The 27,144-nt window shown below is 42.2% G+C and overlaps 3 protein-coding genes across 7 annotated transcripts in view; 2 read left to right on the top strand and 1 right to left on the bottom strand.

Moving 5' to 3' along the window:
* The window catches only part of LOC146509768 (voltage-gated potassium channel subunit beta-2), an 18,728-nt gene extending 3,933 nt beyond the window's left edge, over positions 1 to 14,795 (top strand). The window contains exons 2-14 of the mRNA XM_085174349.1: positions 7,316 to 7,359; positions 7,454 to 7,491; positions 7,759 to 7,838; positions 8,101 to 8,145; positions 8,575 to 8,619; positions 8,728 to 8,771; positions 10,636 to 10,722; positions 10,876 to 10,961; positions 11,078 to 11,198; positions 11,289 to 11,383; positions 11,506 to 11,626; positions 12,060 to 12,148; positions 12,261 to 14,795. Of these exons, the coding sequence (XP_085030475.1) occupies positions 7,316 to 7,359; positions 7,454 to 7,491; positions 7,759 to 7,838; positions 8,101 to 8,145; positions 8,575 to 8,619; positions 8,728 to 8,771; positions 10,636 to 10,722; positions 10,876 to 10,961; positions 11,078 to 11,198; positions 11,289 to 11,383; positions 11,506 to 11,626; positions 12,060 to 12,148; positions 12,261 to 12,350 (985 nt within the window). The 3' untranslated portion in view covers positions 12,351 to 14,795. The remainder of the gene's footprint in view (positions 1 to 7,315; positions 7,360 to 7,453; positions 7,492 to 7,758; positions 7,839 to 8,100; positions 8,146 to 8,574; positions 8,620 to 8,727; positions 8,772 to 10,635; positions 10,723 to 10,875; positions 10,962 to 11,077; positions 11,199 to 11,288; positions 11,384 to 11,505; positions 11,627 to 12,059; positions 12,149 to 12,260) is intronic.
* On the bottom strand, positions 12,443 to 20,645 carry LOC146509767 (sialidase-3-like). Of its 4 annotated transcripts, none has more exons than XR_014876412.1 (4): positions 19,996 to 20,528; positions 19,575 to 19,814; positions 16,005 to 19,458; positions 12,443 to 15,878 (listed from the first exon to the last, which is right to left on the bottom strand). XR_014876412.1 is itself a non-coding variant. In XM_085174351.1 (4 exons), the coding sequence occupies exons 3-4, from the start codon at positions 19,797 to 19,799 to the stop codon at positions 18,457 to 18,459; spliced, it is 1,227 nt and encodes a 408-aa protein (XP_085030477.1). In that variant the 5' UTR covers positions 19,800 to 19,814; positions 19,996 to 20,131; positions 20,535 to 20,627; the 3' UTR covers positions 12,443 to 18,456. The 4 variants fall into 4 exon arrangements, 3 of the variants coding, with proteins under 3 accessions (XP_085030477.1, XP_085030478.1, XP_085030476.1); XM_085174351.1 differs by adding an exon at positions 20,535 to 20,627 and having other exon boundaries at positions 12,443 to 19,458; positions 19,996 to 20,131; XM_085174352.1 differs by lacking the exon at positions 19,996 to 20,528 and adding an exon at positions 20,535 to 20,645 and having other exon boundaries at positions 12,443 to 19,458.
* xrra1 (X-ray radiation resistance associated 1) lies at positions 20,616 to 27,144 on the top strand. 2 transcript variants are annotated; one of them, XM_085174347.1, is made up of 17 exons: positions 20,616 to 20,808; positions 21,470 to 21,615; positions 21,698 to 21,769; positions 21,861 to 21,933; positions 22,036 to 22,133; positions 22,290 to 22,438; positions 23,810 to 23,914; positions 24,132 to 24,241; positions 24,319 to 24,368; positions 24,457 to 24,546; positions 24,627 to 24,720; positions 24,806 to 24,921; positions 25,321 to 25,446; positions 25,563 to 25,707; positions 25,846 to 25,961; positions 26,057 to 26,162; positions 26,255 to 27,144. In XM_085174347.1, the coding sequence occupies exons 1-17, from the start codon at positions 20,718 to 20,720 to the stop codon at positions 26,407 to 26,409; spliced, it is 1,842 nt and encodes a 613-aa protein (XP_085030473.1). In that variant the 5' UTR covers positions 20,616 to 20,717; the 3' UTR covers positions 26,410 to 27,144. The 2 variants fall into 2 exon arrangements, with proteins under 2 accessions (XP_085030473.1, XP_085030474.1); XM_085174348.1 differs by lacking the exon at positions 23,810 to 23,914.

The raw sequence follows: 27,144 nt of genomic DNA, 5'->3' as shown, positions 1-27,144 counted from the left end.
CAGCTTCTGCTCAATGGTGATAACGTTGAGTATAAATGAACTTATATTATATTATATTATATATTTAGTTGTCATGATGGTGAAAATGAGTTAAGGAGACCAATGTGCCAGGCTGTAAACATGCCCTATAATGCTGTTTAAACGCAATGGGGGATTGAATCACTCTTGCAGACAGCCTCAAGTGGCTATTTGAGGAACTGCATTTTTTGGCACTCCAGCGCTGGTTTCTATTTCCAGTTCTGGATGCTGCTGCTTGCGTTGACCACATCTTTGTGGCCCTTCTGTCTCATTAACCCAAGTATTGATCACTCACAGGCAGGTCACAGATGCTCAGAGTCTTTCTTTGTGGCTCTCTCTATCTTCTTTCTTTGATCTTATTTAAGCTTCTCACCGTTTTCTTTTCAAATGCTGCCCTTTTTTACTCCCTTACAGTGCACTGCAGCATTCTGCTTTGTGTGTGTGTTTGTGTCTGTGTGCGTGTGCAATATGCTGTGTGTTCAGTGTGGCCACAGGGTATGCATTCGAGCTGATGGAGAGGTGACTGTAGCAGTCAGTTCTGTCACTCAGCAAAATGTCTATTTTTAAAGTAACTAAACCTTCTGTTTTCAACACCAAACTGTCCAGATGGCCCAATGTTAAGGTTCCATTTGGCACAATATGCTCAAGTTTGAGAAAATTGAATTAAAAGATATGACAAGATAATGCGCATTTCACAGACAACGCCAAAAATGATTCGACTTTCCTCTGGAATCGCATTTTTGTCATTGTTTGCACCTAAATATTTCAAAAGAGAATTTATCTAAAAGCATCATTCACAAAGTTGTCTGCGCAAATTAAAATTCACATGAATTAGAATCAAATATGGTATATCTGAGCATCATGAATTTCTTAAAACATTTTTTTGGTATGAGTTTAAAAAAAAAGAAAAGGGAATTTGATTTACTTTAATACTGGAGAAGACCATAGATCTATCTACCGCTGTTCCTCACAGATGGCCGCGGGGCACGCTGTGTCTGTGGCGGGTGCCTATAAATCTTAATGCATGCTTGAGAGACGGAGAATGTGAATAGGGAAGCCCTACTCAGATAAAACATTCAGCACTGACATGCAGTAAACTGTGAAACAAAGTATTATTGTTAAAGAACCAAGATGTGAGAAAATCAAAATAAGTTCAGGACAGCTGGAAAGACATGAAGGAGTTTAGGAGCGATTACCCAAGAATGTCGTTCTACTGTATCTAAAAGAACTCAAGTTAAACTTAAAGACATGTGATTGTGAAGAGTGAGAACAAACTATTGATGACACTCGCACGTGATGTTTGACATCACAGCCAGCAGCTTAGACCAAAGACTGGAGACGAGGAGCTGTTGCTGGTTCCACGAAGAGTCTGTGACCTGATGGGAATTGCTGTGGTGTTTTTGCACTTTGGCTTTTGCAAGGATGAATAAAGTAATAGAGACCTTGTTAATCAATGAGCTTTAAGTTCTGTCACCTTAGGTGCACCAGTTGACCTCTATCATCTGCTTTGGTGCAAAGCAACCGCTCTCTGTTATGTGGCTGTACTTGGGCTACAGATCAAAATCTTAAGCTCTACAAAAGTTATTTTGCCAAACTAATGTATTTCCAAGCTGTTGCTACATTTTTAAACATTTAGGATATGCTGCTCCAGTTAAAGCAGACGACAAACAAAAACCTCAGCTGTACCATAAAGAGAAAAACAAGAAAAAGAAGATGTAGCGTTCATAATAATACCTGATACTGGGTTGCATGTTAAACTGGAGAACAAAGCCTTCATGTATTTTCATGAGGATTTGAAGTGTTCTGACATTCAGCCATGCAGAGAGGTGCCGTTGTCTGGAGGAGCGGAAGGTGGAAATCTCAGTAGCGTAGTCGCAGCAGCTGAAGCTTTGGCGTCGAGCGGCCCTGTCGACTTTTAACACGCATCTCATGCTCATTTAGTGCTGCGAGACGGTGACCTACCCTGAGTGTTATTACTCTCGCCGCGTGCCTCTTCTTAGCATTCAGATTCTTATCTCACCCGCTTTTATGCGCTCTGACGGCACAGCGGCGTCACCGGCTCGCTTTGTTAATTTCACTCCACGCGCCGTTCACACGCGTGCCACCGAAGGCAAAGCGAAGTGTAACAAATCCCCAGCAGCGACTAAAATATTCATCGTAACCGGCAGGTGAAGCGATAATGTAGTGATTTTGACCTCACGCTGTTGTCATGATTAACCACGGGAAATAAATGGCCTGTGTGGCAGGGAGGAGAACACGACTGCGGGCTCCAAAAACCTTGACCTTCAGCTCTCCTCTCTGTCGCTCTGGGACATTTATTTATTTATTTGTTTATTTATTTTCAAGAGAGGTTCCAGTTGACTGGGCAGATTAGTGACTCACTTTGAGGTCTGGGAAGTTTTAGGCAAAGTAACGCCGGGTGTTCACTTGCTTGATTTCAACCAAAATATAATCCAAACCATGATCTGTTTACTGACTGCTAAACTGTGGCTGCTTATTTTCATCTGCCACCCACTACTACAACACGATGTACGGTGCTTAATGTTATAATTACTGCATATATCATGTCTGAACAATATCTAGGCTGTTATTATGTGTGCAGCTGCTTGTTGGGACTTGATTAAGTGTATGCAGCGGGCAACTTAATCCTCTCAAAATGCAAAGTGACCTGCGTGTCAGTGTTGTTTGATGAAGCTCAGAGTTGTCAATAATTGACTGCATTTGGCGGCTTACTCTTAACTGAGAGGCATCGTAATCGCGGCCAGAAAATCCACATCACGTCCTCGGAGTAAGGCAGTCTCATCAAAGTCAAAGGCTGGTATTGTCTTCTGGCAGAGCCATCATGGCCGCATGTTGTTATTATGTAAGAGCAGAGGGCAGCCTAATGAACAAGTGTCCGCATGCTCTGGAAAAGACTCAAAACGCATTTAATTAGATTATATCAATTCCTCCTTCTTCTTTTAAAATCTTACTTTTATTTGAAACTCTTTTCAGTGTTTTAATATATTCATTTATTTAAATAAATCTTGGTAGCATTCATTTGCCTGCCGTGTAATACACTGCAAAATTCATTAAGGCAAAGTAGTTGAGCTGTTTTAAATCACAGGGAAACAGGGACACCAAAGAAAACCGGTGGACGGCGCGATACTCAAAAACATGCTCGCGATTGCATTCAATCACTTTGAATTCACTGCGCTGTCACTCACGGGGGCATGAGATCCGGAAAGCGCCACATCCCTCAAATACTCGTCTTTATCCGTCTGCCAGCGGACATAAAACAGAGGCAGAGTGCAGCGACCTTCTCAGCGAGCGAATTTCATTAACATTTGATTACATGTTGGGGCGAGTGAACATTTTTTTTTTTTTTTTTTTTTGTCGCAGGTCACGTGTGTTCCCAAACTTGGAATAAACAGTAATGACAGCGCATCGTGTCAAATTCAGCTTGTGTGAGCTCTTTCCTGCACCACTTCATTACATGCATTTTTAGTTAACGGGAGAGTCAGGACCACTAATAAAGTGTCAGCAGCTGATACGCAGAATTGGAGGAGAGCAGCTGAGATTGTGCGTGTGCGTGTGTGTCTTTGTGCCCTTTTTTCTCCATTCGCTCCCTGCACAGCATGAGTATTTTATAATTAGGACAGACCTGATTTCCTAACTGTTTTAATATCGCTGAATTTAAAAAAAAAAATCACATTTACATGAAGGGTCCATTGTTTAGGCTAATGCTTTTAAAAATAGCTACATCAATAATTAGTACACTCTTAGATGCTGTGGTTTTGATTAGTGCCAGGCCATGTGGCTAATTTGGTTTCATTTGTCATATAAACCCAAAAATGTAGCTCTGTTGGCATGTCTCTGGATTATTGAGAATGACAAGCAAAGCAAAAGTTTGTGGTGGTGTTTTTTTTAGTGCCATAACTTCTGCCCACTGCATTGATTGCATTTAGGTAGAAGCAGGCACAGGTGAGAAAAATCTGTTCTCTGTAATTTGGGTGAAGTGACCCTTTAAAGCCACAAAAACAGTGTGTGCAGCATTACTGAAAGAGAACAGACAGTCCACCATCTTCCCACACTCTGTGCTCAGAAAATGTGTGTCTAAGCATACACATAAAACTGACGTGAGTGTTATTAATATCTAGGTCTTCCCTCTGGAGAAGAGCCTGCTCAGCATGTGTGTGGCATTTTATGACAACTGCAGAGGGAAGGGGGAGAAAAAAAAAGTCCACCATTAGCACCTAACCATCTGTATATAGTGTCTTCCTCCTGTCTCAGGTGAAAACTAACTGTGAATGTCAGCACAGGTTAAAATGCTGACTAAACCGTGACGGAGCACCTGTGTGTCTCCTCTGTCTCTCTCTCTCCAGCGTTAATAATGTATGATGTATGGACGAGGCAGCCAAGTTGCTACAATCATCTCGTTTGGAGATCATGATTTATGGCAATGGAAAAAATAGAGAAGAAAACACTGGAAGACCTATTTATGAAGGCTATAGAGAAGCATCTGTGTGCCCTGCTCAAGAGTGCATTCATGCATGTCTGCATGTGGAACTGTGCCTGCGTTCCAATGCAATTCCCATCAAGCGTGAATATTCACGTGAAAGCATCGAACCCCTCCCCATAATGACACATGCACAGCATAGATGTTTTCCATTTATTGCACAGCGTCCCTCACATCTGCCTCAGATGAAATATAGGCCGAGCGTCTGGGTGTACTGCGTGCGGGAGATAGTGGGAAAAGACTGTCAATAGGGAGATAGTGCGAGGAAAGACAGAGCATGTGTTTCTCCAGACTCACTGATAGTAATTTAGCAGACTGCAGCATTGCAGAGAGCGGCGGAGTTGAGCGCAAGGGAGGGGGCGGCCAGTTGTCACACATGGAAACAGTGACATCCTCTATTGCTCAGAAGCACACGCGCACACACAGACATAAAAATGGGATTTTTATGTGGCTCGGCAATTGTGGAATTCGCCCAGTAATGCACACCGGTTTCACATTTGCTCCCTGTCATGATGCGTTCACAAGCAGCGTTCACCAAACACGAGGCTGTCAGCTTCATGCACTCATCTTTAAAAAGCATATCGGATAGATGAGCATTTAACAGAAGAAGAAGAAGAAGAAAACATTTGTGTAACAGCCGTATGCCACTGGATGCTTGACACACTCCACCGAATGCTGACTCATGTTTTGGTGGTATGTGTTTTTTCCTCACACGTAAGCCTTCTGTTTGCCGTCCTGGTCCAATGTGAAAAGGAAAGTATGGACAGAAGGTGTGTGACTAAGCTGGGGAACAGATTTTTATTGTCCTTAATTCACAGCTCAAAGCCATCACGCATAATTCTAATGAGTTTTTCTCAAGTTCCCTAAAAAGAATAATAAAAAGAAGGTAATAAACAAAAATAAAGTTGGGTATAAACCATATTGTTTATTTTCTCCCGGTGTGCAGATACAGAAGCTACCTCAAAAGCAATTTTGAATCAGTTTCAAGCTTTGCTTTAGAAGCTGATTAAAACTGTGGGGAATATTTTTTTCCGGATGCTGTTATTGGCCCCACCTTGTCAAATGTTGCTTGACAAAAAATAAATAAAATCCCCTTTATTCTCATCCAAATAAAGTTGAGACAAAAAAAGGACTGATTTGATGGATACTACAAAAAAAGAAAAGCCAACAAAAACGAACAAAAAAAATGGTAAAATATTCAGGTAGCTCATTTGAAATAACCCAGTCTCTGAAATATGTTTTTTCCCATGTGCCTCATTTTAAATTCACTCCCAGTGTTCAAAGTGGCTGTCAGCGTGAGAGAACAGACAGAGTTGTCATTGGTTGACGAACCACGAAGAAAAGCCAGCTTACCATACAAGGAATCAGCTACATCCAAACCCCGCAGACACATTTCCCTTTAAATAGCTTTCCTGACCTTCCACCTGTGTGCTTTTTTAACAGTTTAACGTAATGACACAAACAATATGTATTTCACACCCACATGGAGTGCTCACATAAAGTCTGATGCCCCCACTACGCACACACACACACACATAAAGAGCATGAAACAAATGCTTACATATGCAGGAATCTAAAAATAGCATAAGGTTGGGAATAGAAAATAGACCAGGAAAATAAAAGCGGGACTTGTTCGACTGAGTCTAAATGCTGTGACAGTCTGTCTTTGTGCATTTGGCTGTTTTGCGGTGGACGCAGGCAGACAAGCTGAGAGGGGAGAGGCGCTGGAGATGAAAAGACGGCGAGCAGCGAGGTGCACTGCAGTTCTGCCGGCTCTCCAGCTGGCTCCCCGGCTAATTAGAATGGGGGAGAGCACACAGGAGAGCAAAAGCATGAAGCCCACATCATTTTCAGCTATACATGCTCCTGTGGTCAGAAATGCAGCTCTCTGCTTCTCCCCCGCCTGCCCTTCAAAATTCAGCTGTCTGAATAATCAGATGTGGCATGTCGGTTAATGGACTCCTCTTTAGCTCACAGAGCATTTTTGAGCCATTTATTGTGCAGACCAAAGAAGCTTTTGCCGGGACTCTCTAACAGCGCTGAGCTCCGTCCCCTCCAGGTGTTTCACTGGCCCACTGTAATACACTGAACTGCTAACATACGAGGGATGAAAGGTCAATTGTTCAGAAATAATTAGACAGAGGAAGTCATTTTACCAGAGGCGAGAAAGACTTTCACTCAGCAGCTGCAGTGGAGGAGTGAAGTGTCGGAGACTACGACAGAAATAAATTACATCTGTGTCAGGTTTTTAATTTTGTGTCGTACTTTTGTTTTACATGTGACACCAGGTTTGTGTTACATGCTGCTACAGAATAATCAGGATATCATCAACAACATCGCCATATTAAGACGACGTTTAGCTTTCAAATCCTAATGTGTCCAGTAAAGCAGTGAGCCAGCTCCCTCATAGACGTGAATAAATAGTTTATAACGCTGTAATGTAGTTGTGAGTGGATGTGATTATTAACAAACCGAAACTACTTCAGATGGCTCGGAGGCTTAGGTAGAAACAAATAAGACAAAATGTGTGTTAAATACAGTGTAACATTGCAGCTGCCATCTTTTTTAAACTCCACTTAGAGATACAAGTAGCTCGAAAGGCTGCAGTTCTTAGTCTCATCACTGCTTAACCACAGTGTCTCCCTACTGAGGATTGCTCATCACTCATCATACATCTTACTTACTGTGTTTGAAGATTGTATGTCCAGATATATTCCAACTGCCCACACATTTTGTGTGTGTGTGCGCGCTTTACAGGCATTTCTCATCTAACCTCCTGATTTTTTTCCCTTTCTATAGGAACCTGGGAAAATCGGGCCTACGTGTTTCCTGTCTCGGGTTAGGTAAGTTGGGATGAAGGCAGGGAAATATTCAGCTCAGCTTCAAACTCTTAAATAAAATCCGTCTGTCTGTCTCTCCCTCCCTCTCTTTGTTCAGGCACCTGGGTGACATTTGGATCGCAGATCTCTGATGAAGTGAGCATTCTCTCTCTGTGTGTTTGTATGAGAAATCGATTCCAGCACACCTTCACTCGTTTGTTTTTTTGTGTAATACCGCACTGTAAACAAATCTCAGTGTTCACGATCGCAGGAATATGTGTGACAGGCCTTAAGACTGCTGTAGCTTGGTGAGATATTGTCTGTATTATCCTCCCTGAGTAGTGCCCTTCATGAACGACCTCTGGGTAATTGGAATTTATCCGCCGTCTGCTTCTCTCAGTCTCAGTTTTTGTGTTCTCTCAGATGGCAGAGAACCTGATGACCGTAGCTTATGAGAACGGAGTGAACCTGTTTGACACAGCGGAGGTGTACGCCTCTGGAAGGTCAGACTTCACTTTCCTCTCCTGAGCCTCAATTAAACTTTTTTTTTTAAATTGTCTGATTTCTCTCACAGCAAATACAAAAATTTAAACCTGTTTTTATGTGATGTCGTCTTTTATTGTCTACCGTCTTCCATTCTTCTTCTTTACATTAATCTTGTTTTCTTTGGTCTGCGTGTCTTTATCAACTCTCTCGTTAAACGTTACAAACAAATAAAGTTCATTAGCCTCAGCCCGTCACAACCAATGATGTGTTTCTCCACAGGGCGGAAATTACTCTAGGGAACATTATCAAGAAGAAAGGTTGGAGGTGAGATTACTCATTCTTCCGAACTGACTCACAGGCATGCAAACCTTTTTAACTCGACCAGATCACAGATTTACTTTAAATAATCCCTAATAATCCCTTCCTGAGATGAAATGCATTACTACATGTTTTTATTACTTTTGATAGCGGCACACCATTAAATTCTCTCAAGGGAAAGCCATACTTGGGGGAAAAAATGTAGAGCTTTATCCTCAGAGAGACTAAAAAGGATAAAAATGTTAAATTCCCTGATCAGAGATGGTGGCTGACTCACCCAGCTGCCTAAGAGGCACATATTGGTAATAAAATGTTTTAATTTTAACACCAGAAAGAGAAAAAGACTGTCCGTACTATTAGATTTAGGATGAGCTGATTCCCTTAACTTAAATGTTATGCTGCAATCAAAATACTCACGACTTCTGTCCTTGCCAGGCGTTCAAGTTTTGTCATTACGACAAAAATCTACTGGGGAGGCCAGTAAGTATAAGACTAAAACACTAGACTCTTCACATTTCTTCAACCCAGCTTTTTCCCATTCATTATTTTAAATGAGGATCAATGAATTGTATTTTCATAACTTCACAGGGCAGAGACGGAGAGAGGACTCTCCAGAAAGCACATTATTGAAGGTACAGTCTGCTCATGTATTTGCAAAGTGTAAACCAAATAAGGGGTTATTCTGGTCCAGTTGAAAGCAATTTAAATAAATTTCAGTTCAGTTATATTTATAGAAAATTCAACAGCTCACACATCAGTTGCCTTAGGGCATTTTATTTTGTAAGTTAAATACCCTACAATAATACTGAGAAGACGAACAGAGCAAGTGCTTTGGCGACAGTGGGAAGGAAAAACTACCATTTAACAGGAAGAAACTTTCAGCAGAAACAGACTCAGGGAGGGACAGCCATCTGCCACGACTGGTTGGCGGTGAGAGGAGAAGACATTGGATAAATATTTTTCTGCAGCTTGACTTTAAACTGACAATTTAAAATAGAAAATGGGTCATTTGGAGCTGGACCACAACATCACCACTGACACTGTGGGGATCTCTCACTCAATGACTTAAATTAGCTAAGGTGAAACTTAGCGCACAGCTGGCAGAACTTTGATATAAGCTGAAGTGGTGATTTACATATATAAAAAAATCCAGCCCACATAGAAGAGTCACAAAGGGAAAAATTTGCTTAGAGACCAAACATATTTTTTATAAGAGACTATAAACGAGTTTATTTTTGCTCTGAAGTTGGACATTTTAACACAGGAGTCTATGGGGATTAGCTCGCTTATGGAGCCAGCCTCAAGTGGCCATTAGAGGAACTGCAGCTTGTGGCACTTCTGCGTTAGCTTTAGGCTTATTATACATTAAAGACTATAAATGAAAGCCTTGCTTTATTAGGTTGCACTGCATCTTTATTTTGTATGGCATGTTTTCCTGTGTGTTACTTCAACCACTAATGATGTGGTTGCTATCATTCATTCGAAGCCCCCATTACCTTTTAGTGTGAGCGTTGTTTGACTCAGTCAGTCAGCGTACTGTAACACGTCACAGTAAGCACAACTTCATTTTTAACTGTGATGTCAGTGGACACTATTGGGATATGAGGTGCATTCACTTTGAAGCTATATCGCTTTAAGTGTAGATGTTGATGGGTAGGATGTTTCAGAGGCCTGTCATCAGATTTGTTGGGTCAAAGAAAATACAGAGGTCAGGTGAAGGTACATGTCTTGATTGCTGTTTTCCAGCCATTTCATCGGTTCCAAAAATAATCCTAAAAAAAGCTAAAGGATGTGGTGGTGGTCTTTGTTCCTTTTGTAAGCAGCACGGCCGCAGGATGACCATTTACCTTGGACTTGAATGACTTTTTTTATGTCATTGTCATGAAGCTTTTGATTTGGGGCCGTTGCATAATGAGTGAACTACGTGCAGCTCTTAAGGCTTGCACCGCGTGCAGGGACAACGCTCAGATTTCGACTCTATGCACTATTTTTCACTTTGCTAAGGAAAAATAAGTCCAACTGCTGACTTACCCAAGGTTAGACGCTTGCCCAGAACATTTGAGAAGCAGAAAATCGAACATAAAACAGAATCACTCATTTTACCCTCCACCATATCTTGAGAGGAGCTGAATGCTATTTTGATGCCATGTAAACTTAAAATGTAAAAAATAAATCCCTTTATGATCTGATCTGGCCTTAGGCACCAGCATGAAGTTCGTATTTATAGATCTACTGGATGAAACTCCATGAAATTCCAAACACACACTCATGTCTCAATGAGGAAAAAAATGTAATAACTTTGGTCCTTTCCTTACGCTTCATTGAGCATGATTGCCAGGTCAATATAATGCAGCCTGATACTTTGGTTTATTGCCAAATAACTGCAAAGCTATTGACACTGTAATTAGACTCTCTGTTGTGTAGCGGTGGCTCAAAACACCACTGTGCCTTAAAGTTATGACTCTTAGTCCAATAATTGACTCGTGTTTATCACAGGTTTACGAGGATCCCTATCGAGACTCCAGCTAGATTATGTGGACATCGTTTTTGCCAACAGAAATGATGTCAACAGTCCGATGGAAGGTCAGTTTGAACCGCTTATTATTGTTGTAGCACAAATATGGAGGGTTTTTATGTGGTGGTATGTTTTATTTGTGGAAATAAGCTTTAATCAGATGCGTTAGAGTTGTCAAATGAATGTAATTTAAGTGAGATGTCGTGTGCTGTGATTTGCAGAGATTGTACGGGCCATGACGTTTGTAATAAACCAGGGTATGGCTATGTACTGGGGGACCTCGCGCTGGAGCGCAATGGAAATCATGGTGCTGAGCTCTCACTCTTAAAGTCTTACTCTTCACAAATTCACGAGTGTCAGCTTTTTTTCCAGATAACGCTGATCACTTACCATTGCATTGTGTTTCCATTTCTGCGGCACCAGGAGGCATACTCAGTGGCACGCCAGTTCAACCTGATACCACCTGTGTGCGAGCAGGCAGAGTATCACTATTTCCAGAGGGACAAAGTGGAAGTGCAGCTTCCTGAACTCTACCACAAGATCGGTAAGTCATCCAAAAATCCCACAGCAACATTTATCTCGTCTTTTTAATTAAGTTTCATTAGTTTCATTCACACTTTCCTCGCTCTGTCAGGTGTTGGAGCGATGACCTGGTCTCCGCTCGCTTGTGGTTTAATCACAGGCAAGTACAGTGATGGTGTACCGGAGTGCTCCAGAGCAGCAATGAAGGTCAGTTTGATCTTCCACTTCTTCTGGCTCCACATCAGCCTCACTATAGTTCTTGATTTTATCGGCATACAGTGTGAATCAGTGCCACATCAGTGATTTTCTCCATGTTGGTCCTGATGAAGGGGTACCAGTGGCTGAAGGAGCGAGTGAACAGTGAGGAGGGTCGGAGGCAGTTGGCTAAAATCAAGGAGCTCCATCTACTGGCAGACAGACTGGGCTGCACTGCTGCACAGTTAGCCATCGGTATGATCCGAGCAAATGGCCTTAATTTTTTAGTGCAGACATACAGAGATGCAGCTTTGCTTGTTTTCGCATCATGTGACTGCAGATTGAGGCTGAATCGATTCATATTTGCATGATTTTCACTCCTTAAATGACTGATTCATTATGTTTAATCTTACTGTACACACGCAGGTAGGAAGTGCTGTAACGGTTCTGGCAGAAGTGTAGAAAATCTATGTCTCCTGCATGAAAATAACATTACATAATCTGTGATCTTGTTAATTAAGTGCTTTGTATATTTATGGCCTCATTAAGGCTTTCAAATGGAATCCAACCACTGGTTAAATCTGTTAACATTTATTTTAAAAGAAGTCTAAAAAATCAGCTACTTTACTTCGGTTACAAACTGATATTCCTCCAGCGATAAAGTTTTCCTGGTTTGCTCTTTTTACAGCCTGGTGTCTGCGCAGTGAGGGAGTCAGCTCAGTACTTCTGGGTGTTTCTAATACAGACCAGCTTCTTGAGAATCTGGGTGCCCTCCGGGTAAATATGTGCTGTATTCAAATATGCTTTTATGTTGTGTGCGCAATAAAAAGAACCACCCAAAAAACAGCAGATGACACTTTAAGCTAAAGCCATCCTCCCCTTCTTTCAGATTTTATCTCAAATGACCCCTCAAACCGTTACTGAGATGGACGCCCTGCTGGGAAACAAGCCACACTCGAAGAAAGAGTCACGCGCTTGAAGATTCAAATCTCAGCGACGATGTTCCGAGAAGATGAAGAAGACTTTGATATTGGGGAAACATCGCTTTTTGCTCTGCTGTATACTCAACAACTTGCATGTCCTCGGCAACATCTATGCTTCCAGTATGTGCGCATATCCATTCTGCGCAGTACATTATATCATGCAGAAGAAAAAAAAAGGAAAAAAGAAAAAGAGAACTCTCTCAATTGTGGAAGAAAAAAAAAAACATAATCGATCATATATTGCTCACTGTTGATTGTTCACAGACTAATTATTTCAACATAGAGGAAGGCTAAAGCTGGTCAATCAAATGTCAATCCTAAAATGAGGAAAGAAAGAAAAAAAAGGCCACCTCTGCCCTAACATGCAACTTTACTGCGTGAACGGTGCTTTCATTAGACGTGTGAGTCTCCTCCCCTCACAGCTGCCTGTTATTCTGTATGATGTTTAGTACCCAGCAGCCAGAGAGCTAAAGGTTAGTCCTCATGTGTCTAACCGAACATTTCCCGTAGTGTGCATGTGACTGCTCTGCCACACTCACCGCTTTATAGGGTTGGGAACAATGAATTACTTGTGAAGTAATAAAAAAAAAACCCACAGCAAATAAGCCACTCTGGTATTACTTTTTTTTTTTCAATCACGTGATTTAAAAGGAAAAATTGGCAAATGAATTTCAAGCATGAAGGTTACAGAGTTAGAACTGAGTCTGGCAGAAATGTTGAAATAATAATAATAACTTATGTGTGCTGTTACGTTGTCAAATTGGCAATCAGAAATCAAAAGCCAGTGACTTTTCCCAACCCTGCTGCTATCTCAGCGGTCCGTTTGCCTCCTCTGTGCGCATGTCCCTTTAAGACAGAATAGCCCTAACAGGGTGTAAATGTGGCATGGCTTTTTTTTTTTTTTTTTTTTACGGCTTATGTAGATTTGCAGTGCCCTTGTAAGCCATTTATTTATTTATTTTTTAAACTCTAAGCGGTCAGATAGTTTTATCCGACATAACCGTCCTGCTGGGCACGCTCGCTTTAAAGGCTCCCAGCAGTCTGCAGACACGGCTTGTGTGTCCATGTTGCATATAATCTTTGCATCGTCCTAAACTATGTCAAAAGATGCTGACATCACTTTCAGCGGTGCCGAGTTGCTGATCTCGAGTCGCAGGTCTGAGACTGCTGGACTGAGTGGAAAGGTTGCTGGGTGTCTGACACAAAGATTGGGACATATTGTGGTGAACGTTAAGTTTTCAAAAAGATGGTAAATAAAAACAATAAGTGTGAGTTTATCAAATGTGATACGAGTCTTACCACAGACCGCTTAGGGTAAGATTTCGATTAATGTTAAGGTTTCTTTTTGTTTGTGGAAGCCTGAAAACATAGCTTCTCTGCTCATTTCTCTCTCTGCATCGCTCCAAATTCGTTCCCATTCTCAAACACATGCACGACAGATTTTATACTGTGCACTTTGTCTTTTTCCCTTTAGTTTTGTAATGACTTCAATACTTTGTAATGTGAAGGGGGGTGTCTTTTGTTTTGTTTTTCTCTTTTTTTGTGATTTGCCATGAAAACTAATCTCCGAGGTGGCGTTTTTTGATACACCGGAGTTGTTTCAGCAGACGCGAGGTTGCAATATATTGTAAATAGGCTCATGTGTTTTGACGGTGACGTAACAAGAGAAAGTTCAAGTCTGTGGTTCATGAAGGTTTTCTTAAAGGAGCCGCTGAAACGTGGCTCTCTGTGAGTCTGTCATGATGTACAGTTCGACTGAGCGTAGCTTCCTGTGTACATAGGTCCTTCAATCAAACCCTGAAAATGTAACTTTGCCTGCCTAACTTATATTTTACTGTCTTGCAACAAAGAGAAACCAAAACACAAACAAAAAATAATAATAAGAGAAGAGACAACTGATTCTGAATGTATCATGTCTGTTGCTCAAACCTACTTAAGGGACAAAGCACATACCCTGTTCCATGAAGTCCAGTGGTTTTTGAACCTGCAAACGTGCAAACATTTACATTGGGACTAGCCAACTCAAGCTTCTTGCACCCCCTTCTTTCAGCTGTTAATAGAAAGTCAGATGAGATTTTTGTACTTCCAAAACCCGGAGTAGTCTAATCACAGGTGTGACGCTAAACCCCCAACTGCTAGCTACTCTTCCACGTTCATTTTTGGACCACCATTTATTTGTGTACATGTGCGATGCAATTTTACGAGTTGCATATGAGGCGGCATATGGGCCGCGAGCACTAGGATTAGTCACAACCTTCATTCTCGCATATCATGTGCTCCCTTGATGGGTTTTAGCTTCCTTATGTACACTTTGATGATCAACACAATGTTGATGGACATACTTAGATGACTAAGACACTTAAACCTGTAATTGCTTCAGATTTTTGTTTTATTTTGTTCGACATTTTTATGCAGATAGAAAATAAAGCAGCTTTCAGCTACATATTTTTATTTTTATTTTATTTGTGGTTAAGCAGTGACTGGCAGAGGAATGTTCTTAACTAAAGTCAACAGAAGCCAGCAGATAACACTGAGTGCATAATGCATACCTGCAAAGCTAGTTTGTTCCTTCCATTTGAGGTTAGCCTGCACCTTTGTGTTGCTGCTGATATAACAGAGCCTCTTTGTGTTGCACCAAAACAGCACGAGTTGACCGAGCGTGGCGACGGGTGCTGACCGTGGAAATAGTGATATTTTTTTGTGTGTGTGAAAAGGCTCAGGGAGATGTGTTGTTTCAGAGAAATTCGAAATCTCCTCACTAAAGCGTAAAAAACTTTGATTATTCATGGTCAGACTGTTCTTTCTCAGAGGGGGAAAAACGTCTCTCTGTGAAATCTGGCATTAAGGACTGTTTGTGCTTATGTGGATTTACACTAATCAGCTCCTTCTTTTCCTTAGCGCTTTTTGTTCGGGTGAAGAAACGCAATGAGTTGATCAAACTTTTCCTTTTCTTGTACGTTGACGATGGTGACGTTTGTGACAGGCAGCTTTGTTGCGTGCAATAACAGACTATATTTGTAACAAAGGTCCACATCTGATTGATCACTGTGCAAGCGCTGGCTTACAGTATGAGCCCCACAAATATTCAGCTGCACATCCAAAGGAGTCAAATTTGCACCTTGTAGTGTTATTGTACAATTACATTTGGGGGTTTGGTTAGCACTAAATCGCAGGTGGATTTAAAACACTAAAAAGCTCACAAGTTCAAGAAAGCCTTGCATTTATTTCCCTGCTTACATCCTGTTAAATGTGTGCCAGCTCTTCACCCCTGACTCTTTCAGATGGATGGTACGAGAACAATAACTCAGCTGTGTGTCCGGCGCTCTGTGCCGTGCCCGCTGGGACGCCACACATGTTTACAGCGAGCAGAAAACATCTGTGACGCCAGCACCGGTAGGCTTTCTCTTACTGGATTCCCAGGTGCCCTCGGAGCGACGGATGAAACACATGTGCTGAAATATATTGACGTCCTCACCGCCAACACAGAAGGAGAAGGAAACAGGTTTTGCCACGTGATTCATCCTCTGTGCGGTGAAACAAGTTGGGGATAAGGTTATAAAGAAAGAAGAAAAAACAGAGAGAAAGATGCTCAGAAGCACATTGGAGATCTACAAGCCCCCACATCTAATAAAGCACATTTCATAACTTACCCAGATGCTGTTGTTTTGGTCCTACAGTGAGCCGATTATATTAGAGGTCAGACCCGGTGTTGAAATCCCAGGTAACCTGTAGCTGCTGCTGTGTTGACTAAAACCCTAATACAAATGTAATAATGCAGTGGAGCTGAGCACTCGTGCACCGACTACATTTACTGCATTTGTGTCAATAAAGAGCCTGAAATCCTTCAGCCTCCATCAGAGTGCTGAGAATGAGCCCAGCTCAGTGTTTCTCGTAAGGCTCGCCTCTGCAGCCAAATCCTCATGAAGGTTATTGCTCTGTGTTACAGACCACTGGGTGATATCTCTTTGTTACAATAAGGATGGCTTCCTACTTACCACAGCATGAAAATGTGCAACAATCTGCTGCTTAAAATATTCAGAAAGAAGAACTACGCTGTTTGAAGTAGAAACATTTGATAATACTAGTGACCTGCAGTATCTAAGACATAAAATCCTTTTTGTTCTTATTAATTTAGGGACCGTTTTTAAATATTTGTTTTACACAGACACCATATGGGAGTCAGAAACAGGAAGACAAGCTAAAATAATGTTGATTTGGGTCTTTGCTGATAATTCGAACACTTTGTAGTTATTGCAGTGGGCTCGCCAAGGCAAGGACAGGACAGCGCCGCTGTGCATTTCACATGCACTTATTCCAATAGAATAACCTCCTTCGCACATTTCAAAAAGATCGTTTGCTTCAAGGACACATACAACCCTCATTCTCCTAATGTATGCTGTCTCCACTGTGCCAAGCCAGTTAAATCTCGACTCCTTTAATCTGACCTCACCTGCTACCATACAATAAATGGATGAATATGACTAAGCTACAGTGGACCTCCTTTTTATTGCTGTATTTTCACGTGTTTGGCTTTCAGGTCATGCAAGTGCGCGCGCACACACACACACACACACACACATATATATAAAATATCAGAAACTCCCATATGAGTAGAAATTTATTATTTAGGAAAGTTGGGAGGGTGGAGGGGGAAATAAAGAGCTCCCGCTTGTCCTTAATTCCTCCCCCTCTGTTTGCACATCTGCTGAATCACATTAAACTCCCCACAGGCCGCTTCACAACAGAAGTCCTCGACATCATTTCAGCGAGCTGGAGCCCTTCAGCCTCTGTTTGCTGCCATGGGAATGCATCTGAAGTGTTTTTTATAACTGCTTAAAAAAACACGCACACAACCATCTCTTTTACTTTTCCTGCTCTGAGTCAGCTTTTACAAGCTCTTCAATTACTTTACGTTGTCACAAGGAAAAAAAAGGAAGCCAGGTGATCACAGGTTACCTTTATTTTACTAAAATACACGTTTCATGCAGGTTTTTTTTTTGTCACTTTCCACAACAGAAACACAACTAAACTAATGCCACCTCGGGGCTTCTTTTTCTAAATGTTTTATTTTTCTTGTCTGCCGCACAACAACAGGCAAAGAGGGACATTAAAGTCACACGGTACAATATTCCGCATGTGCAAATTCCTAGTGGCTTCATAAATAGCGAGTCCTCATCTGATGTCACATGCCGTCATTAGCGAACCAATAGCGAGCCAGTCGTATCTGGTCATAGCGACGCACTTTACGCTGGGAAAAGAAAGTCATGCTCAATGCGCCGGAAATCAACAATAACGGAGTGCTGTATTGCTTTTGAAAATTAATGTCATAAAAAAATATGTGCGCGGTAAAAAGTAGCCTTAATCTATCACATGTTTTAAAAACAAACAACCAAGAAAAACTTAGATGAAGTTGGTCAGCTGGATGCATCTTTTCCCTCCAGTTTTATTGCCACCTTTACGGCACTGACTGTGACCCTGCAGGGTGGGGGCTGGGGGGGGGGGGGGGGGGGAGCACTGACAGTTCCAAACAGTGGAGAAGAAGGCATACGTGAATCAGAGCACATGACTTGTAAAAAAGGAGAGACTGAGCATGGAGGAAACTCTTTCCAAGGCCTGCTATGATCTTTGTATGAAAATAAAAAGAGGTAGGCAAATTGTCTCTGCTGCTCAGAAAACACTGGCAGTTTAATAAGATGCAAACGGGGATGAAGTGCTTATCAAACATGCTACACGCAAAGCCAGTTTTTTTTTCTCTAAGTGACAGTCCAGCACAGCATGCCTGAAACAAACCACCTAGCCTATTCAGAATAGTGTTCTTCCTTATGCAGCTTGTTGCATATTAATAATATTTAATCTTATAATAACTTTTTTTCTTATGTAAACAAGGAGACAGCGAAACACACGACTCATGCATGCATTATCATCTCCAGAATGTGGAACAATAGTAAACACAGACGGATGTTACTGCACAGCATATTTAGTGGCTTTTTGTTTTGTTTTTCTCTCTATTTTTTTTTTCCTTTTTTTGTTTTTAGGCAGTGGGGGAATGTCAGAGAGCTTCGTTTGCTAACACAGAAATAAAAGCGACCACAGTTAGACTGCTCAACGCTTTTCTTTCCTGCCGCCTGTCTGCATGACATCATTAAGGGAGAACGACACGAAGGCAATCTGCTCGAGTTCACTCTCTTTCCCGCACTCCATCAGGCACGAAAACTGATCCTTGTCCCCGTTGTAAGCCAGGTCCGAGTAGCCGCTGGGCCCGCTGTGGATGATCCTGGGTCTGTCCCATCCGGATGAGTGCAGGGGGGATCGGTTCAAATACACACCCATGTCCCTTCTTCTGGACTTGCTCGTCGGGTGCATGAAGAGGAGCCAGGTTTGCGTGTCTGGTGATAGGAGCGACGTGCCGCAAGCTTTGCTTTCCGCGTCGTCGTTTGGGACAAATTCCGGAGCGGGAAAGCCGATGATGCTTCCCTGACATCCGTAGCGCGTTTCGACCAGCTCCGGGGCCATGTGGGGCTTGTCGAAGTAGACGCCGCTGTTTTCACTGAGAGCCTCACACCTGTGGCCCCCGGCATTACGAGCATTGCAGTAGAGGTGGCTCCTGCCCTCGTGGTCTATGATCTCGGCCATTTCACATTCGCACGACTTCTTCCGCAGCATCTTACCTATGTGCCACGTCTGTCCAAAGTCCTCGCTATATACTGACAGTGCACGTGGGTAGACTGTGCAAGGGATGGGGAAGGAGCAGCATCTGTAAGGAATGTAGTAGGCGTACGCAGGGATGATCAGTCGGCCGTTCTCAAGCTGAACACCGTGGCCGGGGCCCACGGCGAACGTGGCCCACTTGTGAATGGCCTCGCCGATCACGCTGTCAGTTAAGTCTGTCACTTGGCTCCAAGTCTGGCCGTCGTCTCGACTGCTGACGTAGCAAAGGCGAGTCTTGTTCTTACCTGTCAGGATCTGCTTCGCTTCCGTGGTTGTGCCCCACACACAGATGAAAAACAAATAGAGCGTTTTGGTGTTTTTTTCATACACCGGGCAAGGATTCATAGTGCGGTGGTTTGGCAGGCACACCGAAGACAGCTCCTGACTGGACGACCACTGGAAAACAAAAACCAAAATCCCAGAAACATGACAAAGGCTACATTTGAAAAGAGGACAACAAATCATGTTAACTTCAACTATGAAAATCAAAGTGATCATGTGGCAATGGTAACCTGCATGGATCCATCCTCTTTCAGGGTGCCTCTCCTCATAACGAAAATTTTGGCGTCATTGTCACAGGGTGAGGATCTCTTCTCTGCAAAGGCGAGGAAGGTGTGACAGTGCCTCAGATAGACGAGAGCAGGGATTCTGTATGTTATCCCACTTGGCTCCCTTTCAAACAAAGTTGTTTTAGGAGGTTCTTCTCCGCTGTCTCCCTTCGACGACGTGTTTCCCATGGTGGATCAGAGCTCCTGTGAGCAATAAAATGTCCCAAAATGCATGACAGAGCCTTAGCTTCTTTTATAGTCTTGTTATAACAACCTTCAAAGCACAGACTCGGTGAAGAGTTCACACTCCAGCAGCTCCCCATAAACACAGACCGCTGCATTGCCACAAACAGCGCGCACCGTGCATGCACAACAAAGCCCTTACCTTCACTGGTCGCTCTTCACAGGTCCCACTCGTGATCTTTGTCTGAACATCATACCGTCTATAATCGCACGCAAAACCGGAGACCTCTGATGTTCACGACACTGATGCTGTTGGTTCATCAGAAACGAAGCCGTACCTGAGACCGAGAGAGACTTTTACGCTCCCTTCCGCGTTCGCTTCTCAGCTAAACTAAACGTCGACTTTATGCAAATGAATATATGGACCTTCGTATTTGATTGTGTTTTTCTTACTAGCACTACCGCAATAATGACTACATATCAGTTATGGCTGTCACTACCTACGCCGCTCCAAAACGGCCTTCCCCCGCAGGGACGCCCTACACAGAAGCTAGCTAACTAGCCGGTTTAAACAAACACAGGTCAGGCTTAAAATCTACCGAGAGTAATTATTTGCCAAACAATACACAAAATAAAGCATTTCCTGGTTGTAAACGTGTAAGCGTGTCTTTGAATGGCTCAGGTTGGCCCGGCGGAGTATCATCTTGCCATTTTAGTTAATCTTTGAACACCTAAACTCACCGGTCTCTTCCGCCTTTAGCTTAAAAAAGAAATGTTACTGCCCCCTGCTGGACGGGAGAAGCGGCACTCGTCTTACGTGCTGTTGCTAGGATACAGAGAGCTACACTGAAGCTAGGGATCAAACACATTGTAGCAGTTTTTTTTAACATAGTGTGGTGATAAATGGATTAGGCTGCAGTCAGGATGACTTCAGCGTCCTACACCGCTGACGCAGGGCGGAGCTATCCTATAAAATGTTTCCCTGCCGGGACTTCACACCACAGAAGACGAGACGGTATGTTGAAATAAAGCAAGGTTGTAACTAACTTATATTAGTGAAATAAATATAGTGAAAACGAACAGCACCAAAACCAAGTTAGCTGGTTACTCTAATGTTGTAAGTGCTGTAATGTGAGCTACTGCTATGTACAGTACAAAGTAAATATTATTTATCAAAAGGGGCCCAGAAGTTCAAGCAGTACCAAAGGCACTTTTATGAATGGAATTTGGGCCATACCCTAAATAATATTTGTGCTTGATCTACTGAGCTGTCTACACTGTATTAAACTGTATGTGTCTGTCTGTATACAGGTGTATGAATGGAGGGATTAGTTGAGAGAAATCATAGTTGGCAAAAATCATAGTTAAATTTTGAACATACATGCTCACATGTATCAGACCAGCCCATCTGGAATCAACAATTATGCCACTTAAATCCCCTTTCTGATCCTCAGTTTAAACTTCAGCAGGTCATCTTGACATGTCTAAGCCAAAATATACTGGGTTGTTGCCATGTCACTGGCTCATAAGATATTTTCATTAGTGAGCAGATGAACTGCTCAGTGAGAAAAGAACTGACAGATCCAGAATGAAGAGACTAACCAATAATGAAGAGTGTTTACCTGTGTGAAAACACCTGCTGGCGTGTTTTTAGTCATCCATCTTTGCTTTTATAGGTGCTGGGCACTGGCTTGCGGCTTACAGGGAGGCAGAGGAGCAAAAATACAGGCATCAACGTAGGAGAACAAAAGCAGCTCATAAAAAATGTGAGAGCGAGCTGGCTGATACGTCTCATGGAGTCACATTAGACAGTGCTTTCCTGGTATGAACCTTGAATTCAACACACAAATGCTTATCTGACAAAAGTTAGAAAAACAGTGATATATTTTTACTTTCCTTTTCAGCTCCAGTTGCATCATGTTGACAGACCCTCTGAGCTCTGTTCTCTGGACATCAGCGAGCAGAAACTAAGCTCTGTAAGAGCCACCTTTTCCTACTTTTACTTACCTTTATCAGCCTGTTGGTTAAAATCATTTGAGATTAGTTCCTTTATACTGGGGGTCACAGGTCAAACCAGAAGAACTCGAGGTGTTTGATAACGTGGCTTACATCAACGCATCTATTAACTCCCTCTCTCTAGGTGAATATGCATGCATACATTATCCTGCAAATTTCATTCTAGCATCGCTGTGTGCCTCTTTCATGAAGTCATATCAGAGGCTGTCCATTGTTTTTGCTGCAGGATCTTTCAGTAGTTTTGTGTCTCTAAGAGAACTCAACCTGTCATTAAATGAGGTTAGCGACTTGATGTTTGATGCTGCTGCCTTCCCTCTTCTCGAGGTAAGATGACTCGGCGGTGCTTTTTAAGATACTGACAAAAGAGATGCTGACATTCAGAGCAAGAGTTAAATCTGTGCCATTTTTCTTCTTCTTCTTCTCTCCTTCTTCTTTTAATGTGTTTAAGTTCACCCGAACAGTGCATTTTAATCCTCGCAGGTTCTGGATTTGTCCTACAACTGCTTATCGCCTGATGCTATTGTTTCTCTCGGTCGGCTCCCACGTCTTAAGGTCCTTCATCTAACTGCAAATCAGCTTCAGCGTCTCCCTCCTAATCTGGGCTCCTCACACCAAGACCCCACTCAGCTGTAAGTGCCTGAAATAGCAATCTATTTTTTACCACGCTTCACCCACGATCAAGAGACGTTAGCCGTCCATCAGTTCAGATGATGAATTTGCTCGTTTTTTCTGCCCACTTTGATGTACGTTTATACTGAAAAGCTTCAAATGAATAAACTTCAGAAGTATGCGCACATTGGTACTGGGCAAAAACAGAATTTGCGAGTGTAGTCTTGGTCTTCTATCCCCACCTCACACACACAGACACACATACACACACAGACACACAGTTCTGCCCTGCTTTGTGTTAAATGACTGACAACAAAACAAACTTTAGGTATAAAAAGCTGCCTGATTTACAAATTTACAAATCCAATAGTGGTAGTCATTAAACTGGCTGAATCCAGCTCCCATAAATACATTAGTAAAATATTCCAAGATGAAATAATTTATGGCTATCTTTTAAAACCTGTGTTAACTCAACATGTTTTAAGTGTTATGATTATCATGATCCATGAAGTTATCCACTACCTTGGTTATGATTTCATGACACATTTCATTCCTGAAACATTCACAAACGTAGTTTTCAAACCCACCAAAAGGGGGTGCACAAATGCTCCAAATTCACACTTCTGATCCGGTAAAGCTGCACTCACAGGCCACTTTGGTACACCTTGCTAGTACCGGTTTGGACAGTGTTTTGACTACAGAACTGCCCTAAAGCTCCATGGTACAGATGGAGATGGAGACAGGGCATATCTTGTTGGAGACAGCCACCACAAGATTGGTACTGTGGTAATAAAGGGATGAAAATGCTCAGCAGCAATACTCAGGTAGGCTGTGACATTTAGACTAAGGTAGTGTGCCAAGAAAATGTCCCATTACACCACCTGCAGTTGCCTGAACCACTGATACAAGGCAGGTTGGATCAATGCTTTCATGTTTTTTCCAGTCTTCTATTGTCCAGTTTTGGTGAACTTGTTTAACTTACAGCCCTTTTTTCCTGCTCTTAGCTCACAGGAGCTTGGTTGTAACGAGTGGATATTTGAGTTGACATTGCCTTCTTATCAGCTCGAAGCAGTCTGGATATTCTCCTTTGACTTCCACCATCAACAACACTTACACCCTGAGAACTGCCAGTCAAGGGATGTTTTCTCTCTTTGAGGTCAACCTCTGTAAACATTCTGATGCTCGTATTGAACTTCAGCAGGTTGTCTTGACCATGACCACATGGCAAGAGGCAGTGAGCTGCTGCCATGTGATTGGCTGATTTGTGTAAATGAGGGGTTGAATGGTTTACCAAAGTCACTGATGAGAATAGATACATTACAGAATACAAAATCTTATTTCACTTTAATTGTATCATCACACACATTTAGCATTTCTTCGTTTACGTGTAGGCCGGCTAAAGAGGAAGACACATGCTTTCAAGCTCTAGAAGTCCTGATGCTTGATGATAATGAACTGACCTCTGGAGTCTTCAGCAGTCTTAAAAACCTAACGAGGTCTGTAAGTTTTCCTGTAAAGACTTTTTGCATACAAAATATTCATTATAAATGCACTTTTAAAAAGTCTGCATGCATATTGCCAGCCTTTGTGCATCACAGTGCAAGTGAGAAATTGCACTTTTAAACAAAGTGTTTCTTAACATGGACTCCTTTATCACAATGCACAGCAATTTAGTGAAAACGCTCATTAAACAATTTTAATTGTTGATTACAGGCTAAAGCATTTAAGCCTACAGGGGAACTGCATTTCTGAAATACCATTCATGCAACTGGTGGGTTTTTCCAAACCTGTGCAGACTGCCACTGAAGAAGAGGAGGAAGACGGTAAATACTCGGCATGGGCTTTGTGTAATTTACATGTGTGTCCAAAATTTCCTTTAAAAATATCTCTCCCGATCCAGCACTTGCTCACTTGGAGCCTTCCGATCAGTATTTGACAAGAATCTCAGAGGTAATTCGTCCATGATCTTTTAGATGCGTCATCACTGTAGCTCGGTGTTATTCTCCCATTAAACTTGTGTGTCTCGTGGCCACTCTAGATCTTTCACAAACACAACTGGGAGCAGAACCGCAAAGAATCCAGTTTACCTCTTCCAGCGCTGCAATACCTCAATCTAGCTGATAACAAGGTGTGCTGCTGCTTTTTTATAAATAAATCCACTATTTTTGGAAAACGAGGTAGCGTGACACACCAGTGGTTTCTCATCAGGTTGCTAAGGAGGAAGCACTGATGGCTGCCACTCTTTTCCCGATGCTTCGTGAAATTGATATTCAGTTCAACCCCATAACCACGCGGAGGAGAGGTAATATTCCTCCTGTAAAGGATCATTTTAAAATAGGTGTTCGGGGCTTCAGAAACAACCTCATCATGTCTTTGTTTAAATACAGGAGACCCTCCCTTGCTGGCCTACATGCAGGAGAGACTTGGAATAAAAATAAAGCAGAAGAAAACACAGGAGGTTGTGAAGCGCCCGCTGAAAGTGTCCACTGAACCAAAATGGAAGGTTGGACTTTTTTGTGTTTGATCACGATCCTTTGAATTTTGCTGTATCAATGTCCAGGCTGGAGTCTTAGGTTTAGTAGGTTTAGTGATTTTGCAGAAAGGACGTGTGATTGACTCCAGGGTGGTCATAATTTTGGTAGCGTTTGCCTCTAAACTTGATCGTTTTTGATGAATTCTGATAAAACTCTGTAAGGGCGTAGAGTGGGGTCATGCTAACAATCCATTAAAAATCGACTTGCATCCACTAAGGTCTTCAAGGCCAACTTAATGATTTATTGGTCAGAAATGGATAAAAATAAGTCTGGTGTGTGTTATCAAGCTTTTTGCTTTTTGTATTAATCACTGTAAAGTTCCATTTCAGTGAGTGAATCATTATTTTTTCAATGTTTTCATATTGGAGGTGGATGAAAAAATACCAAAGGTGTCAAAGAAGCTAATACTGCTGAATCCACAAAGCCAGGCTGGCAAAAATGAAGGCAGAAACCACACCTTCCATGAAAAAAGAAAACCCTTCTTTCTTACTCAGGTATGTTCCTCAGTAGTTTTCCTCATTGGAATATAAAAATCCATCATTTTACTAAGTTTTTAAATGTTATTTAATGCCGCAGCATTTTATCGTAGTCGGTGTTATTTCATGCTCAGGCAGCAGATGGACCTGAGTTTGAATTTGGTCTTCTTCCTGAAGACAAAGAAACCGCAGACAGCAAGGAGAGAAAGATTTCCAATCCCGAGCAGTTTGATTTCTTGATGGATGTCGAACCGAACCCTCGTGTGCTCAAGCTCAATGGTGAGGAAGGAGGAATGTATTTTCATCTGTAGCCATTTCGTTTTTTTGTCAATTGTTTCGAAGCCAATAAAGTTTGGCTATACAGTGAGCCCGTGGAGAATACTGACGCTTTCTTTCTCTCTTCCTTTCTTTGTGCAGGAATTCAAACAGCTGTTCGGATGCTGGAGCACACACTGAAGAATCTCCATGTTTACAGGGACTCAAAACCAAAGCTCGACAGCATCCAGACGCCGTACAGGGAGCGAGAGAAAAGGGTTTGATGTTTAGCCACGCAAACTTCATTTGCAGGCTCGTAAATTGCAATAAACCGAGCGACTTTAACTAAGTTTTTATTAATTACTGCACACAGATTAAGGAGCTGCCACCTCTGAAACCTGTGAAGCAGCTGACTGAAAGGGTAGAGGACATGATCAAAGAAATCAGAGAGAGTAAAACAGTAAAAGTGGTCCCTTTAGGTATGCACATTTCCTACTTATATGCAGTGAATGTCAACATATTTCACCTGTAAAGTCCTCTTTCTTTAAGTAACACTCTGTTTTCTGTCCAGCCACTGCCCTACACAGCAGCGGTGTCAGTAAGCAAGAATATAAAGAAGCTCTCTCGCTGATGAGGGACATGAAAAGAACATATAAGATGGTCCACGCCAAAACAATGGAGCAAGAAGCCGCCATCAAGTCTGACAGAGACTCCGACCAAATCTGAGTTGAATCTCCATCTGTTTAAAAGTCACGTCCAAATAATTAGCTGAGCAGATTTTCTTTGGCTCGAAATGTTTTCTTTGTATTACTGTGAGTAGAAATAAGTAAATCGAGCAATGTTTTCCTCAACTATCAGCTCTAGAGTTGAAGTGCAGCGTTCACAAAGCTCAAGCAGATGCAAGGGTGTCTAATTGTAACTAAAAAAGTGTGTCACTGTCTGCTCCCCGTAAGCCCGACGGTTCTGAGCAGCTGTGCCGCCACGGCTTCGACCAGAATCCATCCAGGATGAATGCGTTGTATTCATTAGGAGTTTGTCAGCGGAGCTCATTGCGAAAACAGAAAGCAAAGAGAGCTTTTTCTCTCTTTTTGTTTTGTTTTGGGTGAGGAGATGTGTTTTAAACTGTTTGTGCACATTTATATGCAAACACCCTGTTCTGTAGAAGGAACGCTGGGGTAGATTTACAGTGCAACAAAGTCCACATCAAGCCCTGCTGTATTTGAAAATGTTGTACACCCTCTAATGGTTCCCAATCAGCTATCCTCCATGGGTATTGTGCATCACCCTCTCACTCACCTTTTATATGAGATTTTCAAAAATGATTATGTGGCTGATTATTATCTTTTCGTAACTTTGAACAGACTTCTGCAGTGCAGAATGATTTAGGTTTCGATGCCAATGTGCGGTATTACTACAAGCTGAGAGTGGTAGTTGTTTGTTTTCGTTGCTCATTCCCTTTTC

This window comes from Neolamprologus multifasciatus, chromosome 10, assembly GCF_963576455.1.
Source record: "Neolamprologus multifasciatus chromosome 10, fNeoMul1.2, whole genome shotgun sequence".
Classification (NCBI taxonomy): domain Eukaryota; kingdom Metazoa; phylum Chordata; class Actinopteri; order Cichliformes; family Cichlidae; genus Neolamprologus; species Neolamprologus multifasciatus.
This window is presented reverse-complemented; position numbering and strand designations above follow the sequence as displayed.

Coding starts and splice junctions, on each gene's coding strand:
- LOC146509767 (XM_085174352.1), bottom strand. CDS start 19,799: ATGGGAAACACGTCGTCGAAGGGAGACAGCGGAGAAGAACCTCCTAAA. Junction 19,459..19,574: donor AAGAGGATGGATCCATGCAG/GTTACCATTGCC, acceptor TTTGTTTTCCAG/TGGTCGTCCAGTCAGGAGCT.
- xrra1 (XM_085174347.1), top strand. CDS start 20,718: ATGACTTCAGCGTCCTACACCGCTGACGCAGGGCGGAGCTATCCTATA. Junction 20,809..21,469: donor ACACCACAGAAGACGAGACG/GTATGTTGAAAT, acceptor TTGCTTTTATAG/GTGCTGGGCACTGGCTTGCG. Junction 22,439..23,809: donor CACCAAGACCCCACTCAGCT/GTAAGTGCCTGA, acceptor GTTTACGTGTAG/GCCGGCTAAAGAGGAAGACA.